Source organism: Oncorhynchus nerka, linkage group LG28 (assembly GCF_034236695.1).
Source record: "Oncorhynchus nerka isolate Pitt River linkage group LG28, Oner_Uvic_2.0, whole genome shotgun sequence".
NCBI classification, from domain to species: Eukaryota; Metazoa; Chordata; class Actinopteri; order Salmoniformes; family Salmonidae; genus Oncorhynchus; species Oncorhynchus nerka.
Genome location: NC_088423.1, coordinates 48,375,832 through 48,389,550, shown reverse-complemented (window position 1 = coordinate 48,389,550; position 13,719 = coordinate 48,375,832). Strand labels below are relative to the sequence as shown.

Sequence of the window (13,719 nt, the reverse complement as noted above, 5' to 3'; positions counted from 1 at the left end):
TGTAAACCATATGCCATGACTGTCTCAGTCACCAGATCTCAACCCAATTGAACACATTTGGGGGAATCTGGAGTGGCGCCTCAGTGTTTTCCACCACCAACAACAAAACACCAAATGATGGACTTTCTCATGGAAGAATGGTGTCACATCCCTCCAATAGTGTTCTAGACACATGTAGAATCTATGCCAAGGCGCATTGAAGCTGTTCTGGCGGCTCATGGCAGCCCAACGCACAGCAGGCAGGGGTCAAATAAATCAACACTGACATGACTTCAAATGAATGAGAGCCATCCAGGAGGCTGGGGAGAGTAGAGCAACACAGCAGCACGCTAATATCAACTTAAATTGGGGGCATCGAGGTAGAAGTTTGATTTTTTTTTTGTTAGGGTGAATGAGAGTTCAGATTTCAATTCGATTAGCAGTTTTCTACTGATAATCGTGAAAAAGCAAGAGAGTTGAACAGTTCCACCATTTACAAAGTCAGCTGGTAGCAAATCACTGTGATAATGAGGAGAGTATGGCTATCATATGACCAGTGTGGCTAATGGAGGACGAGTAGTTGACTTACACTAGGTAACAGACAGTGCTTCACTTAACTGAGTTAAGCGAGGTGGTGAATGGTTGCATAAAGTTACATAAAGGTAAACCTGGCTGGACCAGACTTGTATCACAGTAGTGGTGCTGACACACAGGTGAGAGCTAAACTACATCAAGTTAGTCAAAATTAATAGAAGTACATTGAAATATACACAAACCAGCCAGCGCACGTATTGCCTGTATATTTTATTTTATGTACATGTAAAAAAAAAATAAAAAAAAAATAAACTGAAAATAGCCAATAACATTGACCAATGTGGGCAACAGCAGACAGCCATGTAGCTCACCAAATACAGGAATTTCCTGACATCTGCTTCCATCTTAATCATAAACCAGGTGAAAGGGGGAGCTAGGCACTCTCCTTCCCCATTCTTCCTAAAGAGTCAATCAAAACAAAAGGGACTCAAAACGGAACACAAATGCGACAGGAGCTCTGGGTAGTGTTCATTAGGGCTTGCAACAGAAAACTAAAATAAGGGATTTCTATTGGACAAGTCCAGGTAGTCCTTGCCCGTTTTCTTGTTTAGTGCCTACTGAACAACCCATGGTTCCTGCGGTCCCTCCCTTCCCCCTACTTTCCAACAGTGCTGCTTTCAACTCCAAGGTCAATAAAGGTTGATCCTGCAGTCTCTCCCTCTCCGGACTGCAATCTGCAACCTGTATTGAGCATACAGAGTAGCCACCCATCTCCCCCCCCACCAGCACACTCAAAGAGTTGAATTCACAGTATTCTTACAGCATTTTCAGGTGAATATAAAGCTTTAATTGATGGATAGGGTTTGACATTTGATCATTTTCTCCAGTGGAAACATTTGATGGAGCTGGGACGAGTTGAAAGAATGTACAAATACACACCCGAGACATAAATGCAAGAATACAGTGTACACAACCACCCCTGAAAAAGGTTCAATCGCTGGTGTCCCAAAACTTAAAAAAAAATATATATATTCTCCAAGGCCATGGATAGTCAACCGTGATATGAACTCCCGCTGCCTGGCAGTGCTGTAACTCCAGTTAGTGAAAGGACAATGAGCTTACAGCAGGCCACCAAGGTACAGATAAAGTGCTTTTTCTTTACATGACACATTAAATAATGAAAGTGAGTAGAAATTAACTTTGGGGATCTCTCAACAACGACCAATACATACCACACTTCTAAAAAGGTATTCAAACCAAAATGGAAGAGACAAATTTGAAAAAAAAAGTATAAATAACATTACGTCGACATATCCAACTAGCAACGCTGAAGAAGGCTACAAGGATGAATCACTGTATAATAGAATAAACTACAGTACTATCTCTAGATGGAACAGTTTCACATTCTCATATTTGGAAAGTAAAGAACTTAGTGTACGACTTTTCACCAGAAATGCAAATATACATTTCCTGGTCTGTTCGGGAAGAAAGTGGGTGGGCTTCCAATGAGGATGGCACTGGGACTGAACAGACCTGACGAGGCCCTCTGACTGGTTGTCGTTGAACCACTTCACGACCAATCGGTCGAGAGGACGTTCACAAAAGCAGCAGTATGGAGATCTTAAGGAATTGTAGAAAGGTAAACTTAAATCGTTATGGATAATAAATGGTTACAGATAATAAATACATTCTGATTTGTAGTGTGTTGCTATTCAGTTTCTACTGATATGGTTAAAAATAAAAAATTATTGAAGAATTGTTCCTTGTAGTCCATGAGATGCCTCAAACTGGCATTTCTTGCTCCCTTATCCAGTCAACAACACTCCACCTGGGTGGCCATTTTCCTCCAGCCATGTGGGAGGGCAGGGGGGCTGTATAAATAGTGACCTTAGCAACTGCACACGCTTCCTTTCTCTCCTGGGGAGTCAGATTTCCGTGAAGCCTTTGAAAGGAGACTATTCTTCAGTCTTCAGACTCTACAGAGAGAGAGACAGATGGGAGAGAGAGCAAATAATGGTTAGGCAAATAATGGCAGTATGGTTTCCAATGGAGGGACATTCTAACTACAGGCCTAGACTTTGCACTGGAACAGTTATGCATGTTTACAGAAAACATGGATTCTCACTTGACCATTCAAGATATGCAACATTTCTAACTGAACCGTTTCAGAAGTCACTCTTGAGCAGTGGGCGAAAATGTACCCAATTTTCATACTTGAGTAACAGTAAAGATACCTTAAAAGAAAATCACTCAAGTAAAAGCCATCAAGTAAAATACTACTTGAGTAAATGTATTTGTTATTAAAATGTACTTAAGTATGAAAAGTAAAAGTATAAATCATATCCGTATATATTAAGCAAACCAGTCTCGATTTTCTTGTTTTTTATTTTATTTTTGATAGCCAGGGGCACGCTCCAACACTCACAGACATAATTTACAAATGAAGCTGTTGTGTGTAGTGAGTTCGCCAGAACAGAGCCAGTGTCCTGCTAAGCATTCAAAATGTAACAAAGTTCTTTTGGGTGTCGAAAATGCAAGGAGTAAAAAGTACATTATTTTATTTTGGAATGTAGTAGAATAGTCAAAAATAAATAGTAAAGTAAAGTACACATACCCAAAAAAACAACTTAAGTAATACTTAAAAGTATTTTTACTTAAGTACTTTACACCACTGCTCAAGTAATGAAGAATGTATTCCAGACACTTTACAGCCAGATCTCTGGACATCTGACGTGGCAAAACTATTTATGAGTTACGGAAAGAATGGCATTCTCAAAAAGAGTCTGGTGTGCATTATGAACATAGTTCAGTACAGGTGTACCTTCACCAAGGCAAACAGTGGCCCTGGGAGCTGTCTGGCAGTGTCATATCACCCTAAGACAATATTTAACCTAGGTGTAGGTGAACGGCCTGGTGCTTGGCTACATGGGATCTGATTCCACACACCTATCAACAAAAGAATACCAAGGGAACAAGGGCTTGTGCTTTCGATCTATATGATCAGGCCTAATGTTTTATGACAACTATTGCTAGGCAGACTGAGACCAAATCATAAGTCCCTGGGTTCAGTCAAACAAAATGATTCAATTAAGAGTATTTTACCATACAAGGGTGAGGTGAGCAACAACTTAGTTTAGGCAATCAAAAGAGAGGATGTATTCTGCGTGAAGATTTGAATGAGCTCAGAGCCCAAACCATTGTCCAGCATGTAGCATTAATCCAAGGTACCGGACTACTGTGTATTTAGTGATCAAACTCAAATTGTCTGAGTGTTGTGGACTCACCTACGTTTCGCAGTGAGAGGTGAGTAGAGAGGTGATCTCAGGGCTCATGTGGCCCACGGCCTTGGCAGCTTCCACAATGGCTCGTCGGTACATCCCTTTCTTCTTGCGGTTGAACCGCGACCTGAAAAACTCCCGGAAGGGAGAGAGTTTGGCAACGGTGAGCTGGGAGGTAGTGGGTGAGCCAAACCAGGCCACCTTAGCCTCTGGCCACTGGGCTTCGCAGTTAACGGACTCCTCTTTGCGGCTGCCGCTGATGCTGAGCACCCTCGCCGGCCACCAGGGGAACCCATGGATCTTCCCCCACACCACGTCTCCCACGGCCACCGCATGGCCCTCCTCCGTCACACACTTGGTCATGCTGCGCGTGTGCAGGCGCACGGTGAGTGGCGGCACAGTCTTGCTGTCGTCTCGCGAGAGCGATGAGGAAGACACGGAGGAGATGTGCTCTCCGGGAGCCAGGTCGCACAGCTCCAGGGGCGTGCCGTCTGAGGTGAAGGATTTTGATTCATCCAGGCTATCGGTGCTGCACACAGACAGGCTGGAGGAGTCCGCCTTCCTCTTGCGGAAGTTGATGAGCAGCGTGAGGTCACTGTGGCCTCGGTCGGCCTCCTCTCCAGAGCTCCCCGACCACAGCTCCATGGGAGTCTTCTCCTCAGAGTCCTCCGAGTGGGGCATGGGACCAGGGACTGGCACCCTGGAGCCTTTCTTCCTCGACCCCTCTACCAGCTCCGCCTCGTACACCGTCAGGCTGTCCTCTCCGTCCCCCAGGGTCGTCACGCGGATCTTTGGGGAGGGGAGGTCCAGGCCGGCCGTTAGGGGCCTGGGGAGCTTGAGTTTGGGAATGGACACGGTCAGGCCCGTCCTGGTGGCGTCCAAGATGTGGCGCTGCTCCTGAGTCTGGGTTAGGGTGGTGGGCTCAGGCACTTTGCCCTGGTGGTCTCTCAGGCCGTTCTGCATCAGCTGCTTGGGGCAGAAAGGCTTGACGGAGCCGTGGACCCGAGCTGGGATCTTCATGACCTCAACCTTAGCTTGCGGAGTGCTGTACGAAATCTTGATGACTGGGCTGTGGGGAATGATGTCTACTGCAGGGAACTTTGGATCGTCATCCCTTTTGTCCTTCCGGAGCCGCTTGCCGTCGTAGCCAGTGGGGCCATTCTCCCGTCTCTTGTTGCTATCCTTGGTGGCGTCTGCGTCCTCTTTCCTGGCCAACTTGACGGACCCCTCGTCACTGTATAGCGCGTTCTCTTTCCTAGACGTCTTGGTGGTGGGCATCCCGTCTTTACTGTCTTCGTCACTGTTCAGCGTGTTCTTACACTTCTCGCACAACACCTGCCGGGGGCGGAGCCTGATGGTGCTCATGGTCATCTGCCCGGGCTCTCGGGTCCGCCTCTTCTTCCTCTTGATTGTTCGCGGTGGTGGCTGGGGTACCCATTGACCATAGCTGTGGCGGACCCATATGGGTGGAGGGAAGGGAGCACCTTCAAAATAAGGAGGGTATGGAGCCTGCCCGGCAGGCACTGGTGTGGGCAGAGGGGCAGGGAGATGGGCACCTGGTGGATCATTCTCAGGGAGCGTGTTTTCATCCTTTGGTCTATGATGTGAAGACTGGCTGGGAAGTTTAGTAACTGGCTCCTCTGTCAGGACTTCAGGGATTTCACAACCAGGTTTGAATGCAGGGCATTTCACTGGCTTTGTTGTGACATCTGGTAGGCAGAAAAGCCCAGTCCTATAAGAAAACAGTGAAAATAAATACTTTAGTATGTTTTGTAGCTTCTGAGTGTTTGCATCCAATCGTGATAAAGTCAAATTGTTTGCACTCAACATCCACATTGTGAAATAAAGCAGGAATGTCAACGCCTCACTGAGTTCCTGTTCAAGACCATTAACTCAACAAAATCTATGCGCAACAGATGCACTCCTTTGACCCTGTCGGAGCACTTATGAAAGCCCTTATGGTTGCAACACTTCAGTTTGTATAGAAGACACAAATCAGACAACAGATGCTAATTGCTACTTACAACAGATGTTAATGCTGTGAACAAGCTAATTTACAAAATCCACGTCCATTTTCCTAATCAGTGTAGTTCATATCCCAATTACTTCAATACTATAAAAAAGGCAACATCAAAAAAGATGTTCCTTTGTTAGAACATTGCACTTTCTACTGGATTGGGGGTTGGGAGACAGAAAGCAAGCAGGTTGTTGTCTAGCTATCCTATAGCCTGCCCTCCAGCCGTGTGCTACAAACTGAAAGAGCTGGAGTGTGTTTTTTTCTGTAAATTCACATGTTCCTTTCCATTCCAGTGGACCTGCAAATGTAACACATCCAAGCCAGGATTCTCGAAGGAACCCTTTGAAAGGTAGCTGACAGTAGCAACATGGCTGTGCTCTGCTGTCAGAGACAGCAGACAAAGAGACTACAGGAAACCCAGGAGCCCCCCTCCACTCCAACTGACTGAACAAAAACAATCCCATGAATCACTCGGGACCAAGAGAGCCAGGGGATTCACTTGTTTCCATATCAGTGTCTGCTGGGAGCTTGTATGTTATGAGAATATTAATTAAAGCACATTTAGGAAGCCCGAAAGGCGTTTCCCCATGAGCCGCTATTGGCACCTTTCAATAAAGCGGCTCGGCGAGGCCCGTTTCCTGTGGTTTGGGGGAAGACCTTTAAAAAGGCCCTTATTGAGAAACAAAATGTCAGCCATCGCGAAGGTTTAAACAGGAGGTACAGTCCTGGCCTAGGCTGTGTACAAGGTCATAGCGGGTAACCGGCCATGACTCAAACACTTGCCATTTAATCCTGTATACATCATAACCAAATAAAGTGATCCTGCTAAAAAAAAAGTTGACGACATGGAAACTAGAGACACAATGAAGGGAAATGCATTTTTATGAACCTAAAACGGAAGAACTCGCATTTTGACACGACAAGGCGAAATAGGCCTGTATGCCAAACCACTGTTCTTTGTTAAAGCCACAGGGGAAGGTGAATCTCAGGGCATTTGGAGTGATCGATCACATGAACATGTAGGCCTACTGACAGGAAAAGCCATTAAGAGTAAAAACAAATAAACACAGTAAAATATAAAAGGTGCACTCACTGCACTGTACTAGTGCAACACAAGGCCAGAACATGTGACTAGAGTCCTGGTGTGACACACTGCATGCCCCATATTAATACCAATCATTCAAAGAAAATGTTATACCTTAGGCTACCCATTGTTAACACCCTATACATAGGCCTAAATGTGATTTCTAGCCAACATTGTCTACTCTAGTTCACCCTTTGTCATGCACAAAGTAGGCCTATAGCCTAGTTTTACTGGTGTCTGTAACCTCCTTGGTAACTCAACGAGTGCCATCTTTAACAGCTGTATAATCTCTTCTTTTTTGTTTCAGGTCAATCATTTATAACAAAAATATATATTTAATTGTATCATTATAAAAGGGTAGAATTATATGACTGTGAGTTTCAACCTAGGCCTACAGTAAAAGCACCAGAAGTCGGCTAAATTATTAATGGTGTTTATGCCCATCACCTTACACAGGCCTAGCTATTAAAACATGATGTAGGTAGATCGATGAATTATAAGAATGCATATACAAAAGTGTAATATGAGAAAGGGTGTTTCAGCAAGGCCTGTCATAGTTGGATACATTGTCGCCAGTCTAAATCTAGACAACAGTAAACTGGCTTGATAGCTAAGCTAACAATGAGGTATGAAGGTACCCACAAATATAATGTATAACTAACCCCTGTCTGTGGTACCCACGTAGGCATAATTTTTCTTGAAATGCCCATCGCATGTTACTTTGTTTTTATTTTATTTACTTTATCCAAGTTTCATAGTAATGATACACGTGTTTATATGCTGTTAATACATGTTGGCTGTAAAAGTGAGCAAAACAAATAGTTAACGTTAGCTGGCTAACTAGCTAGCTAAATCGCCTTGGAGTCTTTTGTATGAAGGCCCATGTAGCTACCTAGCTAGTTTAGCCAGCTAACGTTAGCTAGGTAATTACTTTGTGATAAATGTATCAAATTATTCGAAAAAAATAACTTACTTTTTGTTGCAATCGAGTAATATCCCCATGTAGCTCCTTTCTTGATAGGTTAGCGTAACCACTAGTGTATCGTTAACTATTTGATCGATAGTAACAGGAATCTGAGAGCCGGCCCGCAGCTCGTCGGCCACAGCCTCCATATTTTCCGGCGTGAGATGTCCGGCTTGGCGGTACTCGATCGCGGCCGCGGGAGCCACGATCGCCTCGGTTAAAGATGCTACTCCCCTTCTACTTTCGAGCACGGGAGGCTACACCAGGGCACGAAATGATCAACCCCCACATAGTCAATTACAACAGTTCTGCCACTGATGACATCACACAAGAAGAACAGAGGAGAGAAACCTTTTTAAATTGCCTCTCTGTCTTGCTTGAAATTATACCATTTGGCTTTCAGTTTATTAACTCTAATGTAGCCACAATTCAGAAAATATAGCTATTTCATCATTAGCTATTACTCTAGCTAAAAGCCATGTCTGCTCTGCTGGTTTGCAGACAATACATCCACCCTTCTTGGAATGACGAATGCATGATTTTTTTGTATTTATTTGTATATTTTCTATTATCTTCTCTTCAAGGACATTTGTATCGTGCCATTCCCAATTAAATATAGGTTACCCTCTTTAACTTTGCTGGTTTACATGCATCACCCCACCCCCATCTTTACTGTCTGTCTGTACTGTATCCAAGAAATAGGTCATTTAGGCTATAGCGTATACATGATCAGTCATTGTATAGCTTATTTATAGATGCAGGCACCTGAAATACAGTGACCTATTAGGCTATATATGGCACTATATTGACTTGAAGAATGAGTTTGTTTTCTTTGGGACACAAGCACTTTATAAATACTATATAATGTCGTGTCAAATCAAATTTCTCACGTATACATATTAGCAGATGTTAAAGCAGGTGCAGCGAAATGCTTATGTTTCAAGCTCCAGTAGTGTCAAACAGTACAATTCTAACACACAAATATTGTATTAGAATAAGTTAAAAACAAAAAAATAAGAACGAGCAATATCAGAACTAGCAATGTCAGAGTCCGGGAAATATTCTGTGTATACACAGTATGGACCAAGATTATTATAGTAAATTAAAACTGACACAAAAACGAATCATCAAAAAACGATTTAGTAAACTGACATATACACAACCCCGTTTGAAAAGCTTTAAAGCTATACTGAAACGTATCTTTGACTCCAAAACTAACAGCAAATAAATAAACACATCATGAATTATGTTCAGTTTAAGTTTTTTTACCTCACAATTCTGGGCAAAAATGTAATGGGGTTTGGTTTTCAAGTTTTTTCTTCTAATGGGGTGTCTGTATCTCGCAAGTCATATTGAGATTGACTTCAATTTAAAAGGTAGACTGAGCTAGATTGACATTTTTTGGTAATTTAGCTGCCACTTTCATCCAGAGCAATTTACAGGAGAAATGAGGTTTAAATGCCTTGTTTAGAGCAGATCGACAGATTTTTCACTTAAATCGGCTCGGGGATTCGAATCGGCGACCTTTAGGTTACTGGCCCAACACTCTTAACCAAGTATGGGTAGCTGCAGCCCAATATGGTGACCGAAAATTGGCGACTGAGTGTGTCGAAAGCAGTGGGTGTATGGAAAGCGAATCAGCTAATTAGGCAGATTGTTGCCACTTGTGGGATGCACAACGAGTCGATAAGCTGTCGACCGGTGTTGTGCCTGCTGACATGAAGTGCCTCCTTCCTACTAATTAAAGAAAAAAAATCATTGTAGTGTGGCCGGCAATAGTTACGTGGCAATTGTTTTCCTGACACGTGATTTTATTTCAGGTAGGTTAGCTGCATACACAATAAATAACTAATAACTAATACTAAAACTAATATAAATAACTAATATTGATAACCATCTAGATTACCTTGATTACATACAGTCTACTACTCAATGGGGAGTGCATAATATATGCCATCTAGCTTCTTAAAAAAAGTCATTTAGCAGACTAAAAGCGACTTACAGTCATGGCTGCATACATTTTACATATGGATGGTTGCGGGAATCGAACCCACTACCCATGATCTACAACATTAACACTGGGGCAGTGCCCTTAGCTCCCGATTGACATACACTACCGTCCGGCAACGGCGTGGGAAGTAGCTAACTACCTAGTCGCCAATATCAGGGTGACAGTCACAGTAAACACACGCATACAAGACAATAAGCAACAGTTCACCCTTCATCGATACTTTATCATAAATAAACAATCCTCAGTTTTATAATTGAAAATGTACAATTATTTGTGTTAAACTAACAGCCCACTCAGCACGTGAAGTCCATGGACGTCGAATTATGGGTGATATCAGGTCTGTCCGTCGTGGCTGCTATTTCACCCAAAAATACATCATCCCAAATGGGCTAGGTTTAGTCCGTCCTTGGTTTAAATTTAGCCGAAGATCAGCCTGACCGCTCAGCACAGGGGAGACCAACTCCATATTACTGCCCATGATTTCGAGATGTTCAACGAACACATACTTTTGGTCATGTAGTGTAGTTAGCAAACCAGCTAGCTATGCGTTCCTGCCTTGTTTACTAGCTAGGTAATTTAGCATCTGACTGCAGGTAACTTTACCCAGAGTAGCTAACGTTAACTGCTAGAGAAAAATAGTTCGCTAACGTTTGCTATCTAGTTACATACTGTAACTAACACGCACACAATGACTAGATAAGTACCAGCAGTAGATAAGCCCTGGTAATGTTGCCACAGAAGCAAATTGGTGGTTAAAATATATTCAAATTTATATAAATTCAGTTGTTAAATTGTGCACCCATAAAGATACAAGCCGTTTTCAGTCATATTCTACCAATGTCAAAACATCTAACACATGATGGAAAGAGTGCGCCCCTTAGCGGATAATCCATGAATTGCAGCGAATTAAAAATATTAATTCCATGTCTTTTATGCATTTTTTCCACTTTCAAATTATCCTGCGGGCCTGATCGAACCTCCTTGGGGGCCGTATGTTTGACACCCCTGTAAATGATCTCATATTTCCAAGGAGCACAGCAAGCTAGGCTGCCAAAACAGTCTCCACTCTTCTGGGAAGGCTTTCCACTAGATGTTGGAACATTGCTGCAGGGACTTGCTTCCATTCAGCCATGAGCATTAGTGAGGTTGGGCAGTGATGTTGGGCGATTAGGCCTGGCTCACAGTCAGCATTCCAATTCATCCCAAAGGTGTTCGATGGGGTTGAAGTCAGGGCTCTTTGGAGGCCAGTCAAGTTCTCGACAAACCATTTCTGTAGGGACCTCGCTTTGTGCACAAGGGGCATTGTCATGCTGAAACAGGAAAGGGCCTTCCCCAAACTGTTGCCACAAAGTTGGAGGTACATAATCGTCTAGAATGTCATTGTATGCTGTAGCATAAAGATATCCCTTCACTGGAACTAAGGGGGCTAGCCCGAACCATTATTCCTCCTCCACCAAACTTTACAGTTGGCACTATGCATTGGGGCAGGTAGCCTTCTCCTGGGATCCACCAAACCCAGATTCATTCATCGGACTGCCAGATGGGTAAGTGTGATTCATCGCTCCAGAGAACGCGTTTCCACTGCTCCAGAGTCCACTGGCAGCAAGCTTTACACCTCTCCAGCCGACGCTTGGGATTGTGCATGGTGATCTTAGGCTTGTGTGCGGCTGCTCGGCCATGGAAACCCATTTCATGAAGCTCCCGACGAACAGTTCTTGTGCTGACATTGTTTCTAGAGGCAGTGTTGCAACCGAGGACAGACGATTTTATGCGCTACGCACTTCAGCATTCGGCGGTCCCGTTCTGTGAACTTGAGTGGCCTACCACTTTGTGGCTGAGTCGTTGTTGCTCCTAGACATTTCCACTTCACAATAACATCACTTACAGTTCACTAGAGCAGCTCTAGCAGGACAGAATTTTGACGAACTGACTTGTTGGAAAGGTGGCATCCTATGAAGGTGCCACGTTGAAAGTCACCAAGCTCTTCAGTAAGGCCATTCTACTGCTAATGTTTGTCTATGGAGATTGTATGGCTGTGTGCTTGGTGTGGCTGAAAGAGCCAAATCCACTCATTTGAAGGGGTGTTCACATACTTTTGTTATATACATTACCAGTCAAAAAATGGACACAGCTACTAATTCAATTTTTTTTTTTTTTACTATTTTCTACATTGTAGAATAGTAGTGAAGACATCAAACTATGAATAACACTTATGGAATCATGTAGTAACCAAAAAAGTGTTAAACAAATCTAAATATAATTTATATTTGAGATTCTTCAAAGTAGCCACCCTTTGCCTTGGCATTCTCTCAACCAGCTTCACCTGGAATGATTTTCCAAAAGTTTTGAAGGAATTCCCACATATGCTGAGCACTTGATGGCTGCTTTTCCTTCACTCTGCGGTTCAACTCATCCCAAACCATCTCAATTGGAGTGAAATAGCACTTACACAGCCTGGAGGTGTGTTGGGTCATTGTCCTTTTTAAAAACAAATGATAGTCCCACAAAGCACAAACCAGATATGATGGCGTATCGCTGCAGAATGCTGTGGTAGCCATCCTGGTTAAGTGTGCCTTGAACTCTAAATAAATCACTGACAGTGTCACCACCATACATGCAGAGCTCATCCGTTCACCTACTCTCCGTCTCACAAAGACACGGTGGTTGGAACCAAAATTCTCAAATTTGGAATCATCAGACCAAAAGGACAAACTTCCATTGGTCTAATGTCCATTGCTCATGTTTCTTGGCTCAAGCAAGTCTCTTGTTCTTATTGGTGTCCTTTAGTAGTGGTTTCTTTGCAGCAATTGGACCATGAAGGCCTGATTCAGCCAGTATCATGTGAACAGTTGATGTTGATATGTCTCTGTTACTTGAACTCTGTGAAGCATTTATTTGGTCCTCATGAGATCCAGTTTCACCATAGCGCTTGATGGTTTTTGCGACTGCACTTTTCCAGATTGACTGACCATGTCTTATGTCTTAAAGTACTGATGGACTATCGTTTCTCTTTGCTTATTTGAGTTGTTTATGCATTTCTCTTTGCTTATTTGAGCTGTTCTTGCCATAATATGGACTTGGTATTTTTACCAAATAGGGCTATTTTCTGCATACCAACCCTACCATGGCACAACACAACTGATTGGCTCAAACGTATTAAGAAGGAAAGAAATTTCACAAATGAACTTTTAACAAGGCACACCTGTTCAATGAAATGCATTCCAGGTGACTACCTCATGAAGCTGGTTCGGAGAATGCTAAGAGTGTGCAAAGCTGTTATTAAGGCAAAGGGTGGGTACTTTGTGTTTAACACTTTCTTGGTTACTACATGATTCCATATGTGTTATTTCATGTCTTCACTATTATTCTACAATCTACAACTTTTGACTAGTACTGTAAATTGTGCTTCCGTGAGATTGTATAGCCAGCATGAAGCCTGGCCCCTTAACCGGCACAGGGGGCTCTGGCAATGGGTGACGTAATTCCCTGTTTGCCAAACGTAGGGGCACTGTTGTCACAGTAATGTTTTTGGGTAGGGGCGTAATGTTTTTGGAACTGAAAATAGGGGCGTTGCCAAAGCTGGTCACTCAGACCCGTGCATAAGCTAGCAAGGCCCAAGCTCGCTCAGGGGTTACACAACTCCACCCTGGGGAGGCAGGAATAGCTAGCTCGCCTCTGTGAATTAGCCAACTTGGCTAGCATACTATGCAGCGCTCATTTAGCTAGCCTGGTCTTGAAATATCACGTAGAAACGGATCACCAAGGTGGGACCAGGTCCTTCATCAACAAGTCTGGGAAGATGGGCAAGAGATGTTTGACCGAAGCGGCGGGGGTACCCACCAAACCTGGCCT

General features: G+C 43.4%; 1 protein-coding gene across 2 annotated transcripts; it reads right to left on the bottom strand.

Moving 5' to 3' along the window:
• Positions 1-768: 768 nt before the first annotated feature.
• Positions 769-8,250, bottom strand: LOC115113341 (PWWP domain-containing protein 2B-like). 2 transcript variants are annotated; one of them, XM_029640874.2, is made up of 3 exons: positions 7,866-8,250; positions 3,798-5,523; positions 769-2,489 (listed from the first exon to the last, which is right to left on the bottom strand). In XM_029640874.2, the coding sequence occupies exons 1-2, from the start codon at positions 8,003-8,005 to the stop codon at positions 3,798-3,800; spliced, it is 1,866 nt and encodes a 621-aa protein (XP_029496734.1). In that variant the 5' UTR covers positions 8,006-8,250; the 3' UTR covers positions 769-2,489. The 2 variants fall into 2 exon arrangements, with proteins under 2 accessions (XP_029496734.1, XP_029496733.1); XM_029640873.2 differs by having other exon boundaries at positions 3,802-5,523.
• Between the last annotated feature and the right edge of the window lie 5,469 nt (positions 8,251-13,719).